Source organism: Lutzomyia longipalpis, chromosome 1 (assembly GCF_024334085.1).
Source record: "Lutzomyia longipalpis isolate SR_M1_2022 chromosome 1, ASM2433408v1".
Classification (NCBI taxonomy): domain Eukaryota; kingdom Metazoa; phylum Arthropoda; class Insecta; order Diptera; family Psychodidae; genus Lutzomyia; species Lutzomyia longipalpis.
The window spans coordinates 25460834-25483684 of record NC_074707.1 but is presented as its reverse complement, the minus strand read 5'-3'; the positions used below and the strand labels follow the sequence as shown (position 1 = coordinate 25483684).

General features: G+C 38.5%; 4 protein-coding genes across 6 annotated transcripts in view; 1 reads left to right on the top strand and 3 right to left on the bottom strand.

Moving 5' to 3' along the window:
• Nucleotides 1-117: 117 nt before the first annotated feature.
• LOC129797577 (glycoprotein 3-alpha-L-fucosyltransferase A) lies at nt 118-6897 on the top strand. Its single transcript, XM_055840307.1, has 6 exons — nt 118-1167; nt 3074-3203; nt 3289-3930; nt 5206-5389; nt 5480-5677; nt 5800-6897. The coding sequence occupies exons 2-6, from the start codon at nt 3091-3093 to the stop codon at nt 6109-6111; spliced, it is 1449 nt and encodes a 482-aa protein (XP_055696282.1). The 5' UTR covers nt 118-1167; nt 3074-3090; the 3' UTR covers nt 6112-6897.
• Nucleotides 6878-12100, bottom strand: LOC129797440 (probable DNA mismatch repair protein Msh6). Of its 2 annotated transcripts, none has more exons than XM_055839997.1 (4): nt 11839-12100; nt 11281-11780; nt 8580-11216; nt 6878-7101 (listed from the first exon to the last, which is right to left on the bottom strand). In XM_055839997.1, exons 1-4 carry the CDS (start codon nt 12002-12004, stop codon nt 6985-6987), a joined length of 3420 nt encoding a protein of 1139 aa, XP_055695972.1. In that variant the 5' UTR covers nt 12005-12100; the 3' UTR covers nt 6878-6984. The 2 variants fall into 2 exon arrangements, with proteins under 2 accessions (XP_055695972.1, XP_055695973.1); XM_055839998.1 differs by having other exon boundaries at nt 11281-11774; nt 11839-12094.
• A 1425-nt stretch (nt 12101-13525) lies between these two features.
• Nucleotides 13526-22851, bottom strand: part of LOC129797441 (uncharacterized) — a 109133-nt gene continuing 99807 nt past the window's right edge. For both annotated transcript variants that reach the window (XM_055839999.1, XM_055840000.1), the window contains 5 exons: nt 17637-18126; nt 17036-17179; nt 16647-16953; nt 15681-16065; nt 13526-15542 (listed from right to left, as the gene is read on the bottom strand). In XM_055839999.1, coding sequence (XP_055695974.1) covers nt 14835-15542; nt 15681-16065; nt 16647-16953; nt 17036-17179; nt 17637-18126 — 2034 coding nt within the window. In that variant the 3' untranslated portion in view covers nt 13526-14834. The remainder of the gene's footprint in view (nt 15543-15680; nt 16066-16646; nt 16954-17035; nt 17180-17636; nt 18127-22851) is intronic.
• LOC129797546 (cilia- and flagella-associated protein 157) lies at nt 18695-21139 on the bottom strand. Its single transcript, XM_055840252.1, has one exon. It carries the CDS (start codon nt 20675-20677, stop codon nt 19025-19027), a length of 1653 nt encoding a protein of 550 aa, XP_055696227.1. The 5' UTR covers nt 20678-21139; the 3' UTR covers nt 18695-19024.

Sequence of the window (22851 nt, the reverse complement as noted above, 5' to 3'; positions counted from 1 at the left end):
TTAAGACCACATCGATAAAATTGAATTGTACATTTTTGCCAACCTTGATTGATAAATCCCCTTAAGATGAAAATTGTGATGGATTTTGGTAATGAGATGGGAGCATCGTGTCAGTGGCCAGACAAGCGAACCTCCTGCAGGAATGAGATAAGGGTGAACCAGCTGGCACATGCGTACGAAAGAATCCGCCCCTTTTGTTCACACACTACACTCTCCGCACATTCTAAAATTCCCTTCACAACGCTCAAGGAGGGTTCTATAAGTTGCTTGGAATCAGCCGAAATTGAGAACTTTTTTTTATTCCTGCAAATCTCACACAGTGTGGGAGAGTGATAAGTTTTTTCTTCCAAACACCTGTGTCCCATGGAAATAATAAAATTATGAGGTCGGTGCTTGTGGTATAATCATATCAGTGTGGAGAAAAGTTTTAGTCTATTGAGAACACTCCTCGATGGAACATGATGAACTATCTCGCGGTTGGATTTTGAGGGAATCAGTCGTTGTAATTGCTGTAGGTGATAAATCGCGATAAAATCCATTTGAATTTAATAACATCAGAAAAGTGTGTGATAAGGATTTATTGTGGGGTCTGTAGAATTTTTTCACACCTCTGAATTGTGAGAATTTTCTTGTTAATTTTAACCGTTGTCACAGTGAACTTTTCCGGGTATACCTACATATCGTGTGGCGTGGATTTAATGAAATTATATACCTACTCCGAAAAAGTAACCCCTGAGGAGGAAAGGTGGTTTGTGTGAATTCTGAAGGGGCAAAATCACTCGAGGAGAGCGCAACAATTCTCTCTCTATCCCTCTTTTGCACACAAACCATCAACATTATGGATTTTCTGCTCAAGGGGTGGTGAACTGTTTTCAGTTCTCTCCAAACATCCGACACATCCACAAGGATTCCACGGGAATTTTGTGCTTTACCATAATAAGGGCAGAAGACCAGAAAGAAATCATTTTATTTTTAATCTCAATGGAAAATCCTTTTGTACTTTACAAACATCTCCTCTTGCCTCATTTTCTACTAAACTCAGAGTAATGATATTCACTTCAAATTCTAGTCTAGAACATGGTGATTATTTTTTGGATAAACTAACTCATGTAGTTGTGGATTAAAGTGAGCAGAAATTGCAGCAAATTCACTTATCTTTTGAAACGTGTAAGTACCTTAAATCCTTAATTTTACTTGGAAAATCAATCGTTAAGATGTAAGAAAAATAAATTGGATAAGCTTGGAAAACCCATCCCTTATAAATCGCTAGGGGAGGGCGGGGCTAATAAAGTCACATAAGGGTTTGGAAAAAGCTTAAAATGTCATATTTCCTAGCTAGATAGAACAAAATGATCTGAGTAAGAGTTGTAGGGCAGTAAATTTCCTAAAAGAATGAGCTATACATTTCGCTTTATCTATTTGGGAAATATAATATTTTGAGCTTTTTCTAAACCCTTAAGTGACTTTTTTAACCCCGCTCTCCCCTACCTATATTGATTTCTTGTGAAAGACGAGAGCAAGTTTACCTTGAATTTAGGTACACCACCATACCAACTTGTTTTCTATTAATGGAAAACTCCAGGAGAAACTTTGAGAATTCAGCAAGGAGGATTCCCATGAAAACACCCCATCTCATCCCCATGATATATATACGCAAGACCCTACCGGAATTATTCGCCCAAACAGAAATGTATTGATTTTTCCAGTCGCGCCTCATAGCATAGCATAGAAATTGTACATAAGGGAAAAAAAGTCATAAGGATGAGGGGGTACCCCCCGTGAAAAAAACATTCCCCTCTTCAAATATCCATCATCCATGCTAGTGTGGGAAATGGGTGGAAAAGCACGAGGTTTTAATGCTCCGAGCAATTACCATCATTGCTCTTATTTGTACATTAAATTTTTGGTTGCCAAAGTGTAATTGATGGTTCCGGACGGAGGAACATGATTGTTATGTAATGCTGCCAAAAAGTGGACTAAATCACTTTCCATTCCCATTTGCTCTCGTTCTCTTATCATTATCGCAAAATTGATAGGCACACATCTACCATGGAATCACGAAATCAACGACCCACCGCAATGTCTCCCCAGCCTCAGGGGATTGAACCATATCACTCACGATGGGAAAATTGGCGAGATTAGAAGTTTGAAATATAAGAGAACCATTTAGAGGGAGATGTTGACTTTATATTCTCACATAAAGGAGTCAACTTGCAGTGAAATATTATTATTCGAATAAAATAAATAGCATGAACGCAGGATAAAGTTACAGAGAGGGATGTTGCCACAAGGAAACAATTCCAAATGTCCAAAGTATTGATTTTCATAAAGCTCAAGAAGTCTTTCAATGCATCCCAACTTTTAGATACAATTGAGGAATTTATTCTGCACTGCAGTCGTTGAAATTGAAGTTCTTTTTTTTCTTACGCAATTTAAAAAAAAAATAGTTATCCAAAAGCTTATCAGTTATCTACGAAAAAGTCAAACAAATAATAAAGCTTCAATTACACCATAAATTTTTTGGAAATTAGATAGGAATTATCTCGATAAGTGCATAGAAAGCTCTAAATACATCAAAATGACTATATAGGTTGTGTAAGAAAAAAAAGACCTTATAAAATATGCATTTGAAAGAGAAATTTTATTAAAAAAATTAATGGATTACAATTAAAAATCCTACGTAATGATTTATGATAGGAAAATAAACGACTAATTAGAAGATACGCGAATTTTGACGAAGGAATTGAATTGTTAAATTCGGTCATCGTCTTGTTTTTAATTAATTTAGTTTTCCGCCGACATTTCAATTATCAAAAATTCTTTGAAAGAACTCAACTCAAAATTAAGCTGTAGAATCCATCTCGTGTGGTTGTATAAAAAAAAATATTTGTGAGGTAATAATAGTCGTGCTTTACATACAAGAACATAATTGAGTGTGGCAATATTTCGAGAGTAATGTTGGTTCACTGATAAGTCAATCAACACTAACATTGATTACATTAATACAGCTCACTAGTAAGAATAATTGTTACTCATTGATGACTGATTTTTTTTTTCATTTCTTTTCATGTAGTTTCAGTTTGTAAATAAATGAAAATTCGCATCGGTAGCACCACAATGCGATTTCCCAAAGTTTCACTGAAAAGATGTTTCCTCTTCACTGTGGCCTTTGCCGTGTTGCTCCTCTTTGGATTTACACTCAGGTGAGAGTTTTTTCCCCCATAATCTTCGTTTGAAATAAATTGTAAATTGATGTATTTTTGAAAAAAAAAAAATGTAATTATGCAGGGAGAAGGATCTTTGGACAAGTAGGACAACACAGCATCAGTTGCTCTCAACAAAGACACAACAGAACCCCGAGGATCCACTCAATGCTGGTCATCTTACGAAAAATCCAACAACGACAGCACCCTCACTGTATGAGGACTACGACAAGACACATGATTCCGATAATTCTCTACTACCCGATGGCAATGGTAGACCGTGGTATTTTTCCAATGGAGTACGCTACCCGCATCCGGCGAGGATAAATCGCAAGACAAAGAAGCGTGTTGCGCGACTTATGCCATATGAGGATTCCCAGAGTGATAGGATAACAAATCAATTGATGTTCATGCCACCCAATTATGAAGAAATCGTGCAGAAAGGTACACTGAAGACTATTCTACTCTACAACGGCCTAGGTCCATGGAATGTGCGTCAGGGCAGGGATATTTTCCTCCATGCCAAATGTCCCATCAACACATGCACCCTCACTGCAAATCGCGACCATTCCACCACAGCGGATATGCTCCTCTTCAAGGATCACTACATCTCACCTGGAGTTGTGCGGAAACCCCATCAGATCTACATGCTGTACTTCCTGGAGTGTCCCTACCACACGCAGAATATCAAATTTCCCAGTGTTTTCAATTGGACAGCCACGTACAGGTAAATGCGGCGTCTCAAAATTTATTACTCAATATGCTTTTATCGCGTATCCACTTGAAATTTGTTCAGATGCTCTTCAACAATCGGGAAGCATTCTATTTACCTCCCATTAAGATGACTTTTTACGCAATATAGGTGCTCTACAATAAATTAGGTTTTTCTTGCGTGGAAATTAGATCTATAGCGGTTGTATCGCAACGCAACTCCCAAAAAGTTTTGAAATGAATATTAAATATTTATATGGATACAAAAAATGAGGTGTGTTCAGGTGATATATTTTAACACAAATTGTAGATATATATTGCTGAAATAAGACAAAAAAGTTTTATTTATAGATATTTTGGGGGTATAAAACTTTTATATAAAAGCAAATAAAAGATGAAGCATTAAACTCATTATTTATTTATGAGTTTTTTCCATCATTCAGTTAATATTTTTGAAAGAATTAATTTTTCGAGATAAAAAAGCTTTTTGGGCTGAAAGTACGAAGTATACACTACCCTAAAAAAGTCTCTGGGCAAGCAAAAATGAGGTATTTTTGAAGGCAAATTTCAAGTGGCTATATCTCTGGCGGTGGTCAACCGATTTTCAAAAATTTATTAGTTTCCCAGATTTTTTTATAAGTTACACCTGGCTCAAATTTCATCAGAATTAATAAAAAAAATTCACTCAAATCCGTCAAGGGGTTCTCCTGGAATGTCATTTTTTGGCTGCCAAGAAAAAACGGGTTGACCGATATTCAAAAATTTACCAGTTTTGGAAAGGTGAGAAATGTACCTTTCCAAAACTAATAAATCTTTTTTTTTGGAAAATTCAAAATTATTCATAGATTAGAATTTAATGGATTAAAGAAATTTGTGGAAGATAAGAAAAATCAATATTTTTTTTATCACTTCTGCGCGATTTTACATAATCATGCAAATTATATAGCTAATGTTCTACTTTTAATTTCCGTGCAATCTGCATTTGAATGACAATTTGATGGTAAATTCAATTAAAATTTCATTTTCTGCGAATGGGATTTGTATCATTCCTGAACTAATCCTTCTGCACGAGCAATCGTGGTCCGTGAAACACATGCCATTTTGCTATATGCAAAATAAAGTCGAGGGTTATGAGAACATTAAATTTTGAAGAGATTATTTCACATAGGGAGACCCATTCTCTCGCGAAACAAAAAAAAATCTTCGCAAAACTTTCATTGCATGTGGTAGGAAAAACTAACAATAAAATGTAAATTTTGGTTTTCATACAAACACACACACACATATGCAGAAAGGACAGCGATATTGTGGCCCCATACGAAAAGTGGGAGTATTTCGATCCGAGGGTGAAGCAAGTGGAGCAGGACAAGAATTATGCGCTGAACAAGACGAAAAAAGTGGCTTGGTTTGTGTCCAATTGTGGTGCTCGCAATGGTCGGCTTCAGTATGCACATGACTTGCAGAAGCATATTCAAGTTAGTTTGTGAAACTGTGAGATTTTCTCTCCTCTATAGGAATGTCCTTAATTTAATATTACTTTGTATGCATAATGTAATTAACTTTAGGTGGACATTTATGGGGCGTGTGGGACTTTCAAGTGCTCCCGAAGTACATCGGATCTGTGCTTTGAACTCCTCGATAATGACTACAAGTTCTACTTGGCATTTGAGAATTCCAACTGCAAGGATTACATCACGGAGAAATTCTTCGTTAATGCTCTATACAGAAATGTTCTTCCAATTGTTATGGGTGCAAGGCCAGAGGTAAGATGAATATTCTCCATTTTTTTTTAACCAAAGTTTAAAGAATTCTTTCAAAAAATCTTTTAGTTCTAAATTTCTACAAGGAGATAATTTATTCCATTTTGATTATTTTCTTATCACAGGATTATCTGGGAAGTGCTCCATACAAATCCTATATTCATGTGGATGATTTTGCATCGCCCAAAGAATTAGCAGCATATTTGCATCTCCTCGATAAAAACGATGAACTCTACAATTCCTACTTCAAATGGAAGGGCACAGGGGAGTTCATCAATACATACTTCTGGTGTCGCGTCTGTGCTATGCTCCACGATGAAGCTGCCATTGCAAAGCCCAAATGGTACCCGGATATCAATGATTGGTGGCGCGGAAAGGGTGTCTGCACAAGCAATTCTTGGCGCATTGGCCGTCATGACGTAATGAGTGACGATTGAGCACAAATGATCATCATTGCCACTTTATCATTTTCAATTCTCAACAAAAAAAAAGTTATATCGCTTCTTAAGCATTCACAACTTATATGCGCAACTCTCAAATATTGACTGACTGTTACTACAACTTTCTTTTAGCCAGAAAATAACTTAAGAAAAAATAAACCTCAGTATATAAGTCTTAATTAGATATTAGGTTTTAAAAGGAAGACATTGCAAGTTACTTAATTTTGTGATTCGTAAAAAAAAAGTAAATTGCCTCGAGTACAAACATGTGGATAAAATAATGGAGCAAGAATTGTCGTTGAGGTTGATGAAATATCTCATTTTTATTATTTAAGAAAAAAAAACAAACACTACATTTAAGTCTCTATTAGAAGAAGATGAAAAAAATGTGAGGCAACTGGCGCAAAATGATTTTGCAAAAATTAGTGTTAAAATGTAATTTATTCACGCGCAAAAATCCATGTGATTTTTCTACTCTTCTCTTTATCTCTTTTTTAAAGACAAAAAAAATTATTTATATCTGTGATATTTCTCCCAAAATGATTTTGAGCTTATTTCTGTTTTTTTTTTCTTTTCTTAAAAAATTCCCCACCAAGTACAGGTATTTTCCCAATTATTTAGTCAAATTGAAAATTAATAAAAAGAATAAATAAATGATTTTTAGGCAATTTTCGTGCTAATTGCGTGTAAAATGTTGAAACACCAAAGAATTATATTGTTGCTCGTAGAATGATGTAAATAGGAGATAATCAAATTTAGAAAATAAATTTGTAATACAAAACATTTTATTGAGTCAAAATACTTTTTGTTTTCTGAAGACATTAACTGAAGAAACTTACTCGAGGATGAAGTTGCATTAGATGAGAGAATTTAGGAGCATGCTTGGAGTTTTGACAGAAGATTCCTGATTTCATCGACGCCACCGCTAGAAAGGATTCGGGAGAAAATCTTTCTCTTCATAGCACCGGCTTCGACTTTCTTGGACAGCTAAAAAATGCCAAAAAATGCCGCATTTAGCAATTTTTTCTGTGAAAATTATAGTTTTTCATCGGTCGAGGTCTGGTAATATAAATTCCTATGCTAGAACATAAAAGTTTGACCTCGATCACATTCATAAAAAAATGAAAAAAAAAATGAAATGTGATTGCAAAATACAAAAATAAACAATTTAAATGAAATAATAATTTAATAACTCATTGATTTTTTGCATGAATCACGCGTAATAATTGGCAGAAAATCACGCTGAATTGCACTAGTTTAGTTCTATTGTGATAAAGTTGCTAATAATGCTGTGAAGAATAAAAAATGTACTGGTAAGCTGACCAACCTTGCGAGAGCTTGTTTCTTTCAGTGTATACCAATTTTGTAAGAACAAACTAGAATGCAAATTAATTTAAATACGCGCAAAGTCGGGAAAAGTCGAAAAGTCATACCCTAAGAAATCTTTAGAAGGCCATATCTCCCATATCTCGAGAACGGATCCACAGATTTTCATATATTTTTTTTTTATGTTTGAAAGGTATTGAAGTCAGTTATAACATATCGAAAAATGAAAAAAAATTATGTTGCCATTTTCGAAAAATTCGAGTTCGAAATTTTCGAAAACTTTGTTTTTGATTTTAGCGCCTCTCGCGGTCATTTCTCGGAGTTGCAATGTTCTATGCATTTGTAGGGTTTCACGAAACCTTTCATTTGCGCTTGAGTTGATCAAGATCGGACTTGTAGAACCCGAGATATGACATGCTAACTTTGGAAGACTATATCTCGAGAACGGATCCATAGATTTTTTTCATTTTTGGCATGGTGATAGATAATATGGTCAGCTATAACATATCAAAAAATGAAAAAAAAAAAAATATGTCGCCGTTTTCGAGATATTCTACGAAAACTAATCGAAAATGTTGTTTTTGATTTCTGGCCCCCCCAGCGCTCACTTTTGAAACTTCGGATGTTCTGGAAAGTTGTGGGGTTTGTTAAGATCTTTCATTTGAGCCCGAGTTGATCAAAATCGGTCAAGCCGTTTTCGAGTTATGGTCGATTTTCGATGAAAAATTGTGGCGGCCATATTGACAAAACGGTTTAACCGATTTTCGAAAATGAGGTATCGTTGGAAAGGTCTTTATGGTCCCTACAACATATCAAAATTTCAGACTTCTAGCTATAATAGGGGATGAGATATGAGGCCAAAAAATTTTTTGAAGTTATTCAAAACGGTGGACGTGGGAGTGGGGGGGGGGTAGATTTGACCTCATAATCGGATGTCTTCCGGTCGATATTTAAACTTTGCCGTTTACCGCAAGTCTCTATCTATCACCGTTCTCTTGTAATTTTTTGGCGTATACGTTTTTTTTTGGAATGTGGGGATCCTAATTCGTGCTCATCCCAAGTTTGAGCCCGATCTGACGACTATCGATTTTGCTCGGTACACAAAAGCTGTGTCCGAAAGAAACACAGCTAAAACTCACCTCATGGGCTCTTCGAATGATTGCTGTGGGCATACCCGCAAGCTTGGCTGCATTGAACCCGTAGGATTTGGGACAAGGTCCATCGGCGTATTTATAGAGGAAGGTTACGGTCTCCTGGGTGGGATCATCACTGTCCTCATTCTCCACCATACACGCCATGTGTCCCAGAGTAATCCGATCATCTTTGTGGAAATTGTCCACGAGACTGTGGTAATGCGTGGAGAAGAGCGTGCGACACTTGAGGTCAGCCAAGAAGTTTACAACGGAAGCTGCAATGGCCGTTCCGTCATACGTTGCTGTCCCACGGCCAAGTTCATCCAGTAGAACTAGGCTGTTGATTGTGGCATGCTTGAGTATAGCGGACGTTTCACTCAGCTCAACCAGGAAAGTACTGTGACCAGCTAGGATATCGTCCTGGGCACCGAGACGTGTGAAAATGCGATCAATCAGGGTCATGCGACAGCGATTGGCAGGAATTCGAGATCCAATCTGAGCCATCACAGCCAAGAGGCCTACTTGACGCATTAGGGTACTCTTACCGCCCATATTTGGTCCTGTGAGGATTGTAAGGGCAGTTCTAGGAGCTCCCAGGGTAACTCCGTTCGGAATGAAATCTTCATTATTGGTCAAACAGGGATGGTAGCCATCTTCGAGCTCCATAAAGGGCTCACAGTCTTCTTCGACGATTTCCGGAACACAAGATTCTCGGGAATTTCTCGCGTATTCCGCAAAGGATGTGAGGACATCCAGAATGGCAACATTCGATACACATTGCTTCCACAAATCATTTGCATTTGAGAACTTTTCAAAAATCCTCCTTGAGAGATCCTTCAGCACTTTCTTTCGCTGATTTTCCGCCACAGTCATTCTCTTTACGAGATCTTTAGTCTCTTCCGTGTGATAACGTTTAATCCCCTTTCCACCTTTCTTACCCTGCTGACTCTCTAGCTGATACTCAGAACCCGCTTTCTTGGCAAATGCTTCCGGAATCTCCAATTGGAAACGATTTCGATTCGTTCCAATGGAGATTTTGCAATTGAAGTACTTCTCCTGGAGTTTCACATATTCCTTCAGCTCAACTTCAATATCATTAATTTCCTCCTCAATACCATCAAATTCCTTGTCAACACCACGTTCTGGGGCAATTATTCCCTGCTTCAGAGCTTCTTCGTGATCAAAGGAATTCTCGAAGAATTTCAAGTCTTCAGCAAAGTCTGGGAATGTTCCCCGTGGGGGATTTTGTGTGAGACTAACGAGAAGATCACTCGAACATTTGGTGGCAAGTTCCGGAAGTTGCAATAGAGCCTTGAAACCCTTGAGGATTGAGATGAAATCCTGAATTTTCTTCTTCCCATACTGAACTTCTTCATAGAGAATTGCTCGACTATCGGGATGATCTTCAAAGCGACCGCAACTACTGAAGGAATGAATTTGTCCCAGCTGTCTCTCCATGTCGGACAGTGATCCCAACAGTGATCGAATATCTTGAAGCATAATCGGTCTATCGAGGAGCTCAGTGACTGCATCCTGGCGTTTTTTAATGACGGAAATATCACAGCTTGGAGAGCAAATCCAATTGTGAAGGAGTCTCTTTCCGAATTTCGTGCAGCAGTGATCGAGGGTTTCAATCAGCGAGCCTTCTTCTCCGATTATTCTCAAATTCTGCAATGTAATTGAATCCAGAACCATATTCTGGGATCTATTGAGCCTCTTAGAGGCTTTCGTGATGTCTTGCTCAAGCTTCACGGGGGATTCTGTGGAATCTGGTGGGATATAGAATTCATAGCGTGCCAGTGAAAGGATTTGCTGATCCAGGAGGCATCGGGAAAGGTAGAAAATACACCCTCCGAGAGCCTTCAAGCCCAATGCAAAATTCTTATGTGGCGTCAAACCTAGATGATCACAGTCATCCTGCATTTCCTTGAATATCTCTGGCCAATTCGTACCGTCGTCACCATGGAAGTACTTCTCAGCGAGATTTTTGAGTGTTGTCGATCCATCCCACATCTGGGATTCACTTAGTGGATCTTTAAGAGCATTTGAAAGCATTGTCTTGAAGATCTGCTTTGTTCTGTCACTCACACTATTCCTCTGGAAGAGTACCAGAACCGGTGTATAGTGTGCTAGAAGTGTCAGCATCCGGGAGCTGTGCTTATCATCTACAAACTGCCCAATGTGGAATACTCCAATGGATGTGTCGATAAAACAAACTCCGTACGTGCTACTGATGTCTCCTGGTACTTCCGCAATTGCCAGCATGTATTGTGGCTGGAAATCTCCTGTTAGCTGCACCTGCTGTCCAAAGACGCGTGTACCTCTATTTGTAATCTGACAGATCTCTCGCTTAACCACCCGATCGAACTTGGTGACGGTTTTCTGCTTCTTGCATCGCTCCTGCATCATGTCCGGATTCTCAGTCTGCTCCACACGTGCCACTTTGTAGCCCTTCTCCACGAGACTCGTAGCCATGCGGTCATAAGCCTGCTCTGGGAAGCCAGAATGGGCAAAGTCGCCCTTCATGTAGGTAAATCCCAGCTCATTGACACCTACAATTGCATCCATGTGATAGAGCTCATAAAATTTCCCAACTTTGAAGAGCAAAATGCAATCGTAGTGCTGACTCTTCATGACCCACCACTGCAAAGAAGATAAAATCCAAATAAAATGATTTACAATATTAAAACGAAATAAAATTCTCTACCTGATACATGGCAGGAGTGAGAGTCTTGAGGTAGGATTCGGGAACATAGAGTGTATTTGGATCGTATTCCGGATGATTTGGCTTCCTTTTCTTGGCATCCCTGATATTTTCAGGCATGAGAAATTCAAGTTTATTGTGCCTCCATACTACGTCTTCCTCCTCCACGATTGTCGTTGTATCCATTACATCCGGAACTTCATTGGGTTCCGTCTTTGTCAGATTGGCAAGTTTCTCTTCAATGGACAACTTTGGAGTTTCGGCAGCTTCCTTCTTCACTTTTTTCGTCGCAACGGGTGTGAGGAGGGGTGAATCACTATTCCTCTTTTCACAATTTGATTTCAGATTATCATTCTCCTGGTCAGAATCCTCAGAATCAGAAGTAATAATTCTCCTGCGCTTTTTTTTCTGCGAAATAACTTCATCACCATTTTCTTCCTTTCCATTGGTCTCCTTGGGACTTGCTACGGGTTTCTCCACACTCAGGATGCGCTTTCCTGGTGCTTAGGATAGCAAATGAGTGTAAGAAGTGGATAAAAAAAATGCTTATGAGTAATTTACCTGATTTACTTCCACTTTGGGCAGTTTTGGGAGTTGAAGGAGACGCCACCGTTCCAGCAGAGGGTGTTTTAGGAGTGAATTTTCCTGAACTCCCAGATGCAGGAGGGGTTCTGCTGAAGTAATTAAGGAGAGTGTTCTTTGGGGTATCACCCTGACGCTTAGACATGCTGAATCAATGCGTATTTTACACAAAAAAAAATCCAAAATAATTTCACAGAATTCTCAAACCAAACAATGCGTGAAGTGTCAGAATTTCGCGCGCATACTTTTTGCGATTTGTGTTACATAACCAAAAAATTATGGGAAACTCTGAATTCAAAAATGTGGCGGTTTTTGGCGACATACTGTTCTCAACCAAAGAGCATGTTTCAGAAATCTCGGACATAACATCGCAATTTTGCCAATTTTAGATAAATGGGATTAAAAAAAACTATAAGATTATTTTCAAGATTTATTTAAAAATTCAAGTTTTCTTGTGGATTTTAATTTTAATATCCCAACTAAATCAATAATTCTTGTTAAAATAACAATAAATCTACGTGTCTTTCTTCTTTTTTTGGGCATAATATTGTATTTAGATAATGCCACGTGCTACACAATAACAAAATATAAATTATGACTATAGACTTTCTCTAATGTCTTATTTTAAGATTTTTTTTACTCTTATGTGCCTCTCATACTTTTCTATTTTTATATTTCCACTTATTCTACTTATTTTATTAATATATCTATCATAATGTTCCATATATTAAATAGTTTCTCTGATAGATTGAAGCTTATTTTGCGTTCTTCCCTATAAATGGCATCAGATTAAAATTATATTACTAATGTAATTTATTCTTTGGATTAAATATTCCTTGGCTTTATGGGACATGGATTTAAAAAAATGAAAAATAAATTAAGTAGGGGAGACCGGGGTAAAAATAGTCAATTTGCGTAAATCCTTATCTGCAGGATTCCCCAAGGACAAGAGAATTCCCTCAATAGATCATTCTTATAGGAAATTTCCTGGCCTACAACTTTGTCTCAGACCACTTTTCTCTATCTCCCCGGGAAATATGAGTTTTCGAGCTTTTCCTAGACCCTTCCGCTTCTGACTTTTTTTAAACGCGGCGGGTAAATATAGTCACCAGTTGGCTAAATAAAGTCGGTCGAATTTTCCGACATTTCCAAAGATTTTCCACCTGAGAGATTGATAGTAGTTGATAGCTAAACTTCTCACCTTTTGATCCGCGACAAGGAATTTCACTTTTATACGCACTAAAACAAGGAATTTTGCGATTTTCTCAATCACGTCATTTTGCAACAAATGGATAGAAAATATGTCAAAAATTTCAAACTCCCGTATGATTTACATGGGTTGACCCGATCTACCCCAAGGGGTGTGTTTTGATTCAAAAAATTGTAGAGAAAAATCATTAAAAGTTATTGAAGAATACACCTTGGCAACGTTTTCTGAAGTAACCCAGCTAGTGAGAAAAATTATCAGATTGGAAAATTGCTGAAGGAAAACTTCGGAAAACTCGTTTTTCCCAATACGCAATAGTTTGGGAAATGGGCCAAAAATTTATTTTCTTTTTTAACTCCCAAAGTACTGATCACATAACCTCCAAATTACTGTCAAAAATTGTAGGTGTATAGGGCCTTCCACCCTAATTTTTTCCGATTTTTCCGATTTATAACTTGGGAGAAATTGGCATTTGAAAATTCGAAAATGACTCTTTTTACCCCGGTCTCCCCTATACTTAGTGCTTGTAGAATTTATTAATAACCATGGTAATTACGGTTATTACAGACTAATTTGGACTAATTACAATATTACTGTAGGATATTAATTACACGTTGCATTACTTGCTACTTCCTATATACGAAAATGATGTAACTTCTCTTATAACAATCTACAGAGTTCATGGATTTTGAAATCATTGTGCTGTAGCAATTAATTTTCTTATTATTACACACAGTGAATTTAGGAGAGAGGTGGCTCTACAACGTCATCTTCAGTCTCGCGTACACTCTACATGTAGATTTTCTGTATAAACTCTTCATCCTTTCCATTTAACTTCTACATTTCACACAATTTTCTTGAGTAGCATTAAAATTTATTTAGTTCCCACGAAGGATCTCTCCAGTGTGTTTCGCCATTTATTCAGTATCACAATATTAATGACTGCTAATGCTTTTTTTTCATTCTCATCATGAAATAGCATACTTTACAGATTTTATACATAGCATTGGATTGGAGAATGTATTTCAAAGGGGTCAGCAACGTTTATGATTAAAGCATCAGTCAGTATATGGTCAGTTAGAAGAGTGTTCTTAATACGCCATTTTGCTTTTTTCCTTAACCACTTAACAAATAAGTTTGTTTATAGATTTTTGATGATTTCCATAACAAAAGTCACAAAAGTAATTCGACGTGCCCGAAGATTATGAACCATATTCCTATCTTTTAACACAGGAGTAGGTATGGTTCATAATCTTCGGGAGCGTCGAATTATAAAAAATTCTCGTAATTCGCAAAAGGCTGTAAAAAGTGTTTAAACGGTTTAAACGAAGAAAAGTTATTAAAATTCAATTTTCTCTCCTTCAAAAATTAATATTAATTAAAAGTAATGAAATAATAAAAAAAACTTAACAAGACCATAAATTAACAATAATTTCTAAATAAAAGTAATAAGAATATCCCTGTTAATTTTTTTTTTAACTTTTCAATGTCTTTTTCTTTTACTCAATTTGTTCATTAAAATGATTTCACTCAATTTCTCACAAAATTAACAACTGTGAATTTATTAAGAAATAAATTTAGAACATTCAAAATTCAAGAATCAACTATTCTGCAAGAGCCTTCAAAGTTTGAGGATCTTTTTTCCGAACCCACAGATATAATCCATTTCTCCATCAATGAAATTTTCATGGAGTTGCTGACCCCTCACCTCCCTCCAGAATTGATCATAAGATTATCTCTTTATAAGCGTCGTCTAAAAAGGAAGTTTTCATGTTTTAACGGAATGTTGTTTAGTGTCGGAACGATACTGAATCCTTATATTGCAGTCATCATCATCGTGATCATGATCCTCATCGGCAAATTTAATATCCTCCATCTCAAAGTAGTCACTGTGTGATTTAACCACTGAGGTCTCCTTCTCCTCCTCCTCCTTATTTTCCCTTTGGAGAAGTCTTGCAGCCATGGGCAATTTAACGGCCCTCATTTTAGAAAAGTCTTGAAGTTGAATCCCCGGGGAGTCATTGGTAATTTTTCGCACAAGCACTGGGGTGGCTGTACCCCTGGCCAGTGAATTTTTCAGCGACATCAGAGCTGGTGTCTCCTCATCGGGTGTTTCGGTATTGCTGCCCGGGTCGATGTTCTCATGCCTGGGCAGAATTTCTTCGTAGTCTGGAGTCTCACGTTCCGGGGAATCTTCCTTTTCTCCCAATTCATGGATGATATTGCCCTGATCTAGGGGTGGAATCCACACCAGATAGGCGGGATCCATACCAAGATAGGATCCAGGTGCAGCTCCCGCATTAATCACATTGTAGTCATAGTAGTCCAGTTCCAGGTCCTCAGGATTTGCCAGAGAAAATTCAGATCCTGGTCCTGCAAGGAGTTTTTCTCGATTCCTCTTGTCTTTACTCTCCTTCTGACTCGTGGTGCGTATCGTGGCTGTACTGGTCATGCTGAGTGCCGGTGAATAGCTCCCCTATTGACCATTTTGGCGGGGGAAAAAAGAGGACGAGACAAAAGGAAAGCATTACATTTTGGAAATGAAGCAATTTCTGAGGGGGAACAATGTGAAAACGAGGATCATTTGTATGCAAATGAGCAAAAGAAAACTTACATTCGTCAGCGTAACATTGCTGACACTCAACTTTTTATTGCGTGCCATCTGAGCTCCAATCATCATCCTCTTGATGCTTTCTGTATCTGTGTCAGGAGCATTGCTGCCCCCGCGGATCTCCCTGCGGACGCGCGTGGATTTACTCCCATTGACACTCTTCGTCTCGAGCGCCTCAAAATTGGTCCGTCGTCCAGGCATTGGGGTGTCCAGCGGCGTGGGTGGGAGACTACTAATTGAACCATCCGACGGCGGAGTATTGCTATTCACTAGAGATGTGGGGGACACAGCGGTGGAGCTATTCGATTCCCCGGGAACCTTCATACCGTCCCCATTTGCCTTCTCATTGGTGATGGTGAGGGAACTCATTACACTGGCGTCATCATCGCTGCAAGAAAAAATCCAGAGCACAAATTACAGCACGTTCAGTGCGAGAGGCGAGATGATTATTGTGGGTGAATCGCTAGCACGCCCAACCCGCCCCCCGGATGCACACCCCAGGCAGTTTGGTTGCTTGAAAAGTTCAATGATGGATTTTTTTAAAGCACCATTGAAAGTTTTTGCAGCAGCTTCACAAAGTTTCAAGCTCTTTTCCTCCATTTACCATTTTGGCCTATTTCAATACAACATTCAGCACAATTGGTAATTAAAACCACACGAGCTTATAAAAAAAGCATTTAGAGACGTTAATTAACAATTTATCAAGCACCAGGATCTGCAAATTAATAAAAAGTTTTTCCTCTCATATTAAGTTAATATTTCATTTTTAATAGATTTCCCTTGAGTTCTTATTTAATCATTTTCTTTTTCGAAAAAAGTTCGTTTTTCTTAAAAATAAAGTATTCTATTGGTTGTACATTCTTTTCTTCACAATACTATTCCACCCACTTAATTTTGTTTGACTGAGCAATTTAAATTTTCCGAACAACCCATTTATGTTTCCAATAAAACGTGCTATATTTGCCCTACCTGTGGGATTTATCGGCATCTCCATCATCAACCTCAGCACTATGCTCGTCTCTCTGGCAATTCTTCGTTAGAGTGTCCGTGTCGGTGTTCTCCTGCAACCTCGAGTGCTTGACCCTTCGCCCGCCTGGTCGGAACTTGACGAGAGAGATGACGTCCGAGAGGAGGGTTGTGGTGGAGATAGCTCTAGACGGTGGTCCATTGCCAGCTAACGAACCCAATGATGTCCGGGGTGTATGGGCTGGTGAATCAGGTTCACCCTTACTCTCAGCTAGTTGATATTTGCGATACCGGAAAACGTATTGCGTACCTGGGCAAAAATATTTTTAAAAAATCTCCACCTTTAGGGAAGTTTTATAGAAAAAAAAGCAAAATGTGTCTTTGAGACTCACCAAGCATAAGACTCATGACAATAATCATGCTCACAAAAGCTATAGCAGCCACGTGAGCGATAGTTAATTTCATGGCAATTGATTCGATGGCGGAAATTGGGATGATGGCCCTGCTCGTTACCGGAAAACTTGCATTCTGATGACCTAGTTGGACAAAAATATGCATACTTAGTGGTGCTTAGTGTTCAAGAACCTTAAATTGAGTTTAAATTGATTTTTAAAAGTTTTTTCATTGATGTTTTACATTTTTTCTCCTCAAAATTCTTATTTAGAGAGCTTAATCGAAGTTAAAAGTTGGAATGTTGTCACTACATAATTATCATTGGCTTCTAAACTATCCTCAAGGCCAATTCTAATTTTATTTCAATAAAAATTTAATTTCAAGTAAAAAAGTTTTTTTTTTGAACAAGATAGTCGAGCGACTTTTTAATTGGTTTTTATGATTAGATTTCAAAAGTTTTTATGATTTCTTTTTCACGTTCTTTGATGGATTTAAACTGTGATAAGTTTTTAAACTATATAATAACTTTAATTAAAGCAAAATGTGTTTTTGAAAGGAGAGAGAATAAACATTTAGTTTTCTGAACATAGCATTACGTACATATTTGCTGAACGTGAGCCAAGAAGCCACCTCCACAAGACTCCCCCATTGATGCGAGTTCATCCGAAAGGAATTCAAGGAGCATCTGAGAGCTGCTGGACATTGCGCTATCTGGTACCCTCGTGTACCCCCCGAAAAATTCCCCAATTAGTTCTGAAGCAAGGGAGTCTCCATCTCTAATCTTGAGATACTGTGTGGCACACGGAAGACGAAAGAAGTCCAATTTGAAACGGATGTGACATTTGTCATCCGCCTGTACAAGCCAAAATGTTCTGCCAGGGCAGCTGCGTGACGATGAGGCAATCAGGCGACGCGGCTTGACAGCACCCAAATGGACAATGCATCCACAGCGACAGCCCGGCCCAATTTCCGCTATCACTTCTGGACGATCCGCTGGCACCTCGCCAGTTAGGGAATTCCCTGAGCCGTAGAGGCACTCCCACGTGCCGGATTCCGGTCCGCCACAGCGCTCCGTCTCCACGGCAGGACCCTGTTGATGGGGGAAGAAAGTTGAATTTGAATTAATTTATATGAACAAACACACACGTCGGGTTTCCCATGCATTTTGATAATATATATTTTATTTCACAGCTGCGACCCTTGCATGCTCCGGCAGAATAATTTTGCCATTAGTGTGCTTTTGGGTAGATGACAAAATGAACGGAAGTATGCTGGGAATGGGGACGTCATCGCCAAAGAGTTTTTCAATTGCACAAAGTCAGGCACAAAGTTCTGGATTTTCGCTGCACTTTTACACACACAAAAAATCAATATAGAAACAGCTAAATGCTTTTTCTTTTTCCGCTCGCCAACGGGAAATTTATTTCTTCTCTTCAGTGATTCACAAGAAAGAAAATTCCGTGCACAAAACCAAAAAGGAAATTTCTGTGGGAAAAGATAATTACACAACAAACACGATAAATTCATGGAAACATGATCAAGATAATGAATAAAATGAGGAATCCCGAAAAAGCAGTTTATTCATCTAATATATTCACTTTATTACTAAAGATAAAAAATATTTTTAAAAGGTATTCCAAGTTTTTATTACAAAGGCAACAAAAGTATTAGTAAATTATCCTCTGATCCTGATTCTTTTAGAAAATTAGAAGTTAACGCAAATTAATCTACTTTTAATTTTTTTTTATTTTTATCCAATAAAGCAAAAATGAAATGATGTGAAAATCAAGGTGAAAACTTTTCTCTAAAAGTTTATCGCTTTATACTCAGAAGGAAAAAAAAACATTTCACAAAATGTTGTGGCATAAAAGAATAACCACCGGATCATGCAGCACGTCTCTGTGGTCACAGATGCATCCTCTGTTATTGGACAATTTTCCCCGCAATTCTAATTAAAATCGGAAAGTGGTGATTTTTTCTTGTTCCTCCTACTCCATCTCAGCTGCCAATTTTATTTGCTCGTCAGGTGGTCTTTTTTCCACATCCGTCGTTGTTGTAGTGTGCAATGTTGTATCATCGGTGGCACCATCCTTGGTATCCCAGTTGTCATCCGCGTCGTCTCGTGAGAATTGTTCCATAAACGCTGTGGAGCCAACATCAATAATTGCGCCGCTCGAGTAGCGTTTCGATACACCTTTGTCATCGCCCGTGTCGCTGTTTCCATCAAGAGCACCTGCGGTGGCCCAATCCGAGCTTTCACGGGGCTGTGGCTGAGCTTCGTCCTCCGCCACATCGACACACCCTGTCAGTTCCCTCTGCTCCATTTGGCGTACTGGGGTGATGGCATCATCGCCAATACTCGATACAATGCCCAAATCTCCGTGATTGTAAATGGAATTGACCATGGATATAGCTTCGGTGGAATCAGTCATTGGGATTGCATTTAGTCCCGTGAGAATGTTCATTATCTCATGCAAGATATTCCGCTGCTGCTGTACTGCTTCATGTTCATCGTCGTATCGTTGAGTGTCTGTGAGAATGGCCTTTCTCACGGTGAATTGGAGAGCTTTCAGTATGGATAGGACGTGTTGTGATTCTGTTTTGAAGCGCACCGACGCCACCCTTAAGTCCTCTCGATTGGCATTGATGATCTCAACACTGTGCTCCAGGTGTTCAATTCTCTTATGTGCCTGCGACAGCTCACGCTCAATTGCCATCTCCCTCCCCACTGCCCTGTCATGTTCTCTGGCCTTTATCCTTGCTGCCACAAAGCTCTGCTGGAGTTTCTCATATTGACCCGCCATACGATCGATGACCTCAATCTGTTCCTGACTAGTGCGAATTAAGCGTGCTTTCTCCACAGCATCCACTCGTGCTTGGTTTTTGTATTCCGTCATCAGGGTCAACATCTTTCTTTTTTCTTCCTGCAAACGCTCATGGGTCACCAAGATTCGGTCCAACTCATTAGTGAGGGCAATATTCTCTCGCACAAGACGTTGCGTATGGGCAGCTACTCGAAGGTGGGTGCTTTTTGTGAATTCATTAGACAGCTGAAGGAGACGACTTTCCACTTCCTTTTTCAACCTATCCTTCCCAATCACATTGTTCCTCTCCATGTCATACAATTTGTCCTCATGCTTACGCTGCTGATCCCTCAATTGTGCTTCCTGAGCATCGAATTTTGCCAGAATCTCATCCCTCTGAATCCTAAATTCCTCCAGTGAATTCAATTTTCCCGTCAACAGCTTTATCTCCGATGTTAATTGATCATACATCGCCTTAAATTTCAAATCCCATTCCTTGAGCTTATTCTGTGCCTCTCTTCCTTCTGCCTCTCGAACATTATTCAGTTCAATGAGCTTCTCTTCGAGCTCCCTAATCACATCCACCTTCTCAACTAGTGTCCTGTTGAGGTATGCCGTGATATCGGATTTGTCTTCCTGCAATTGCTTCATCTTTGCCTCAAGGTCCTCAATTTGTTCCTCAACTTTGGCATTGTGACTCCTCAGCCGCGCCAATTTGTTGTTCAAATCCTGGATGGTGAGCTCGTAGAATTGCTTATCTAAGCTGGGCAGTCCATCGCCCTCCTTCTTCTCCTTCGGTGGCTTCTTTTTCTTCTCCTTTTTCTTTTTTCCACCCATCTCACAATTAACCCACCGTCAGAGCAAGTGTTTCAGTCACGGTGTTTTTGCAACTAAACAAACCCTCTCGCCACCCTCGGGGGGTTTGTATGAAAAGGAAAGAAACGAAAGAGGGCCCTCATGTAAAAAACCACTGCCTGTTATTTCAGGCTCAAGAGGGTACCCACACAGTACACAAGTGTGGCTTTTTTGTGTAACCCCTCTCGTATTGACAAAACAAATTTTATTTGGGAAACTCTCTATGGGAACCAGACTTGATGTGGTGGTGCAGGGGGGAGCACAACTCTGGAGAAAACTAACTCCATATATACCACAAATTCAGGGTTGCGATGTAGAGATATTGATTTTGAACATTCCACCGCTACGCCGCTACAAATCCCGTTCAAATATTCCGAATAAATAAACTCCCAATTTGCACAATAAATAGCACAAAATTTCTCACTACACGGTTTAGCTCTCAAGATCTTGAGGATTCAACCATCGATCCCACTTACATTGGCATTTATAGAGTCAGATTGGCAGAGAGATGTATCTTCCGCGATACAAATCACATTTTCCGCATTTAAAGGCATTTGTGGCACGCAGCTCTGAGCTTTTACACCACATTCAATTTATTTGTTATTGCATTTCCATCTCATGCACTATATTTTCGGTGCATTTTCCGTATAATTCTCTCCTATTCCCGTATTGTGATTAATTTTCCGTTTTGGCGGCGTTTATTCACCAGATATCTTCCGTGCATTACATTCGTCATGGCACATTGTGTGTATTTCAAACCGGAAGGAGAGCCTAAAAAAGGATGCCAAGTGCAAAAAGGGTGGATCTCTCAAATCTAATTCCCATACTTATGTCGGTTTGCTGTATTATGTGTACTTAACACATTTTAAAATTCAAGATGCGACATGCCGCAAAATTTGATATAAGTGGAGGCGCCGGGTTAAGCGCAAAGTACCAGGCGTCTCCATTTTAATTTGAAGCAAACGAAAGTCGAAGGCGGCAAGTGAAGCTTAACGTCTTCATGTTGGTTTTTTTTAAACATATTTTATATTTATTTTTATTTTAAAAAGTAGAAAAAGATAAAATAGGCATTAAAGTTATAAATAATTTGATTTTAACTGAATATCTTTTTGGTTTCAAATTGGAATTCATTTAATTTATTTTCAAATCATTAAACTTGACTTTCCAATCACTACTCATTCGCCCCTTTTGGTACTGCATCACTGAGCATTGTGTTTGAAAACGCGCATTGTATGAAGCATTTCCTGAGAGTCACGGTGAAAGCGATGATTTTCGGAATTTGAATGCGTATTCTCCCATAAATCTTCACCTTGTACACATTCGCACACTTTCCCAGGAGCTAGGGGTTGTTATACTCTAAGCCCAAATTATACAAAATGAGTTTATAAGGTTTACCAGATATATGTATATATTGCTTTTCGCACAAGAAGGATTGCAATTTTGGTTATATATCTCATCCATTAACGGCCACACGAGGATGCTATTTGTGTGTTAGCAATCCTCACAAAATACCACATGAAATCATTCCAAAGAGTCATAAATATACAAGCTATATATTGGTACAAGAACGCAAAAGTTTGGGTTGTCGAGCGACTGTGAAGGCTCTCCTTAATCACTGCCACATGGTGATGCTATTGATTTTGAATTACAAAGTTAATGGCACTTTAATAGTGGCCGTTCATCATTGAATTCAGCAAGGATTTAATTGACGATAAATACACTAGCTTTAAAGCACAGATATGTTCACAATAATCCACATTTCTATAGCATGTGCTTTCTTGGCAAGCTTTCTAGTGAGTGAAAATATGAACGTAGAACGAAGAAAAATCGTGGAATTGAAAATAAACTCAATTTTTCGAGAGCAAACAGAGCTGTTGGTTTTGTGAATTTTCAATATATACATACATATATACACATATCGATAGAGATATGTTGGTTTTTTCTGGATTACATTTTTTCACGTTTATCCACCAATAATCCCCGATAATAGAATGAAAATGCTAAGTCATTTCTTTTGAAAGTTTATAATTTTCAGGAAAAAATGAATTTTCCCATTCAGGGATGAAAATTTTAATCAAGCCGAAATTCATCATCGAGTTCAATCTATTCAAGCGATTCAAGCGTACATTAAATCGGATTTTGGGATTGTTCAATAT

What these genes read in the sequence shown, in the direction of transcription:
- LOC129797577 (XM_055840307.1), top strand. Translation starts at nt 3,091, where the DNA reads ATGAAAATTCGCATCGGTAGCACCACAATGCGATTTCCCAAAGTTTCA. An exon ending in AATTGGACAGCCACGTACAG is followed by an intron (nt 3,931 to 5,205) that starts GTAAATGCGGCG and finishes ACACATATGCAG; the next exon opens with AAAGGACAGCGATATTGTGG. An exon ending in ACTTGCAGAAGCATATTCAA is followed by an intron (nt 5,390 to 5,479) that starts GTTAGTTTGTGA and finishes AATTAACTTTAG; the next exon opens with GTGGACATTTATGGGGCGTG.
- LOC129797440 (XM_055839997.1), bottom strand. Translation starts at nt 12,004, where the DNA reads ATGTCTAAGCGTCAGGGTGATACCCCAAAGAACACTCTCCTTAATTAC. An exon ending in CCAAAGTGGAAGTAAATCAG is followed by an intron (nt 11,781 to 11,838) that starts GTAAATTACTCA and finishes TGCTATCCTAAG; the next exon opens with CACCAGGAAAGCGCATCCTG. An exon ending in TCACTCCTGCCATGTATCAG is followed by an intron (nt 11,217 to 11,280) that starts GTAGAGAATTTT and finishes TCTTCTTTGCAG; the next exon opens with TGGTGGGTCATGAAGAGTCA.
- LOC129797546 (XM_055840252.1), bottom strand. Translation starts at nt 20,677, where the DNA reads ATGGGTGGAAAAAAGAAAAAGGAGAAGAAAAAGAAGCCACCGAAGGAG.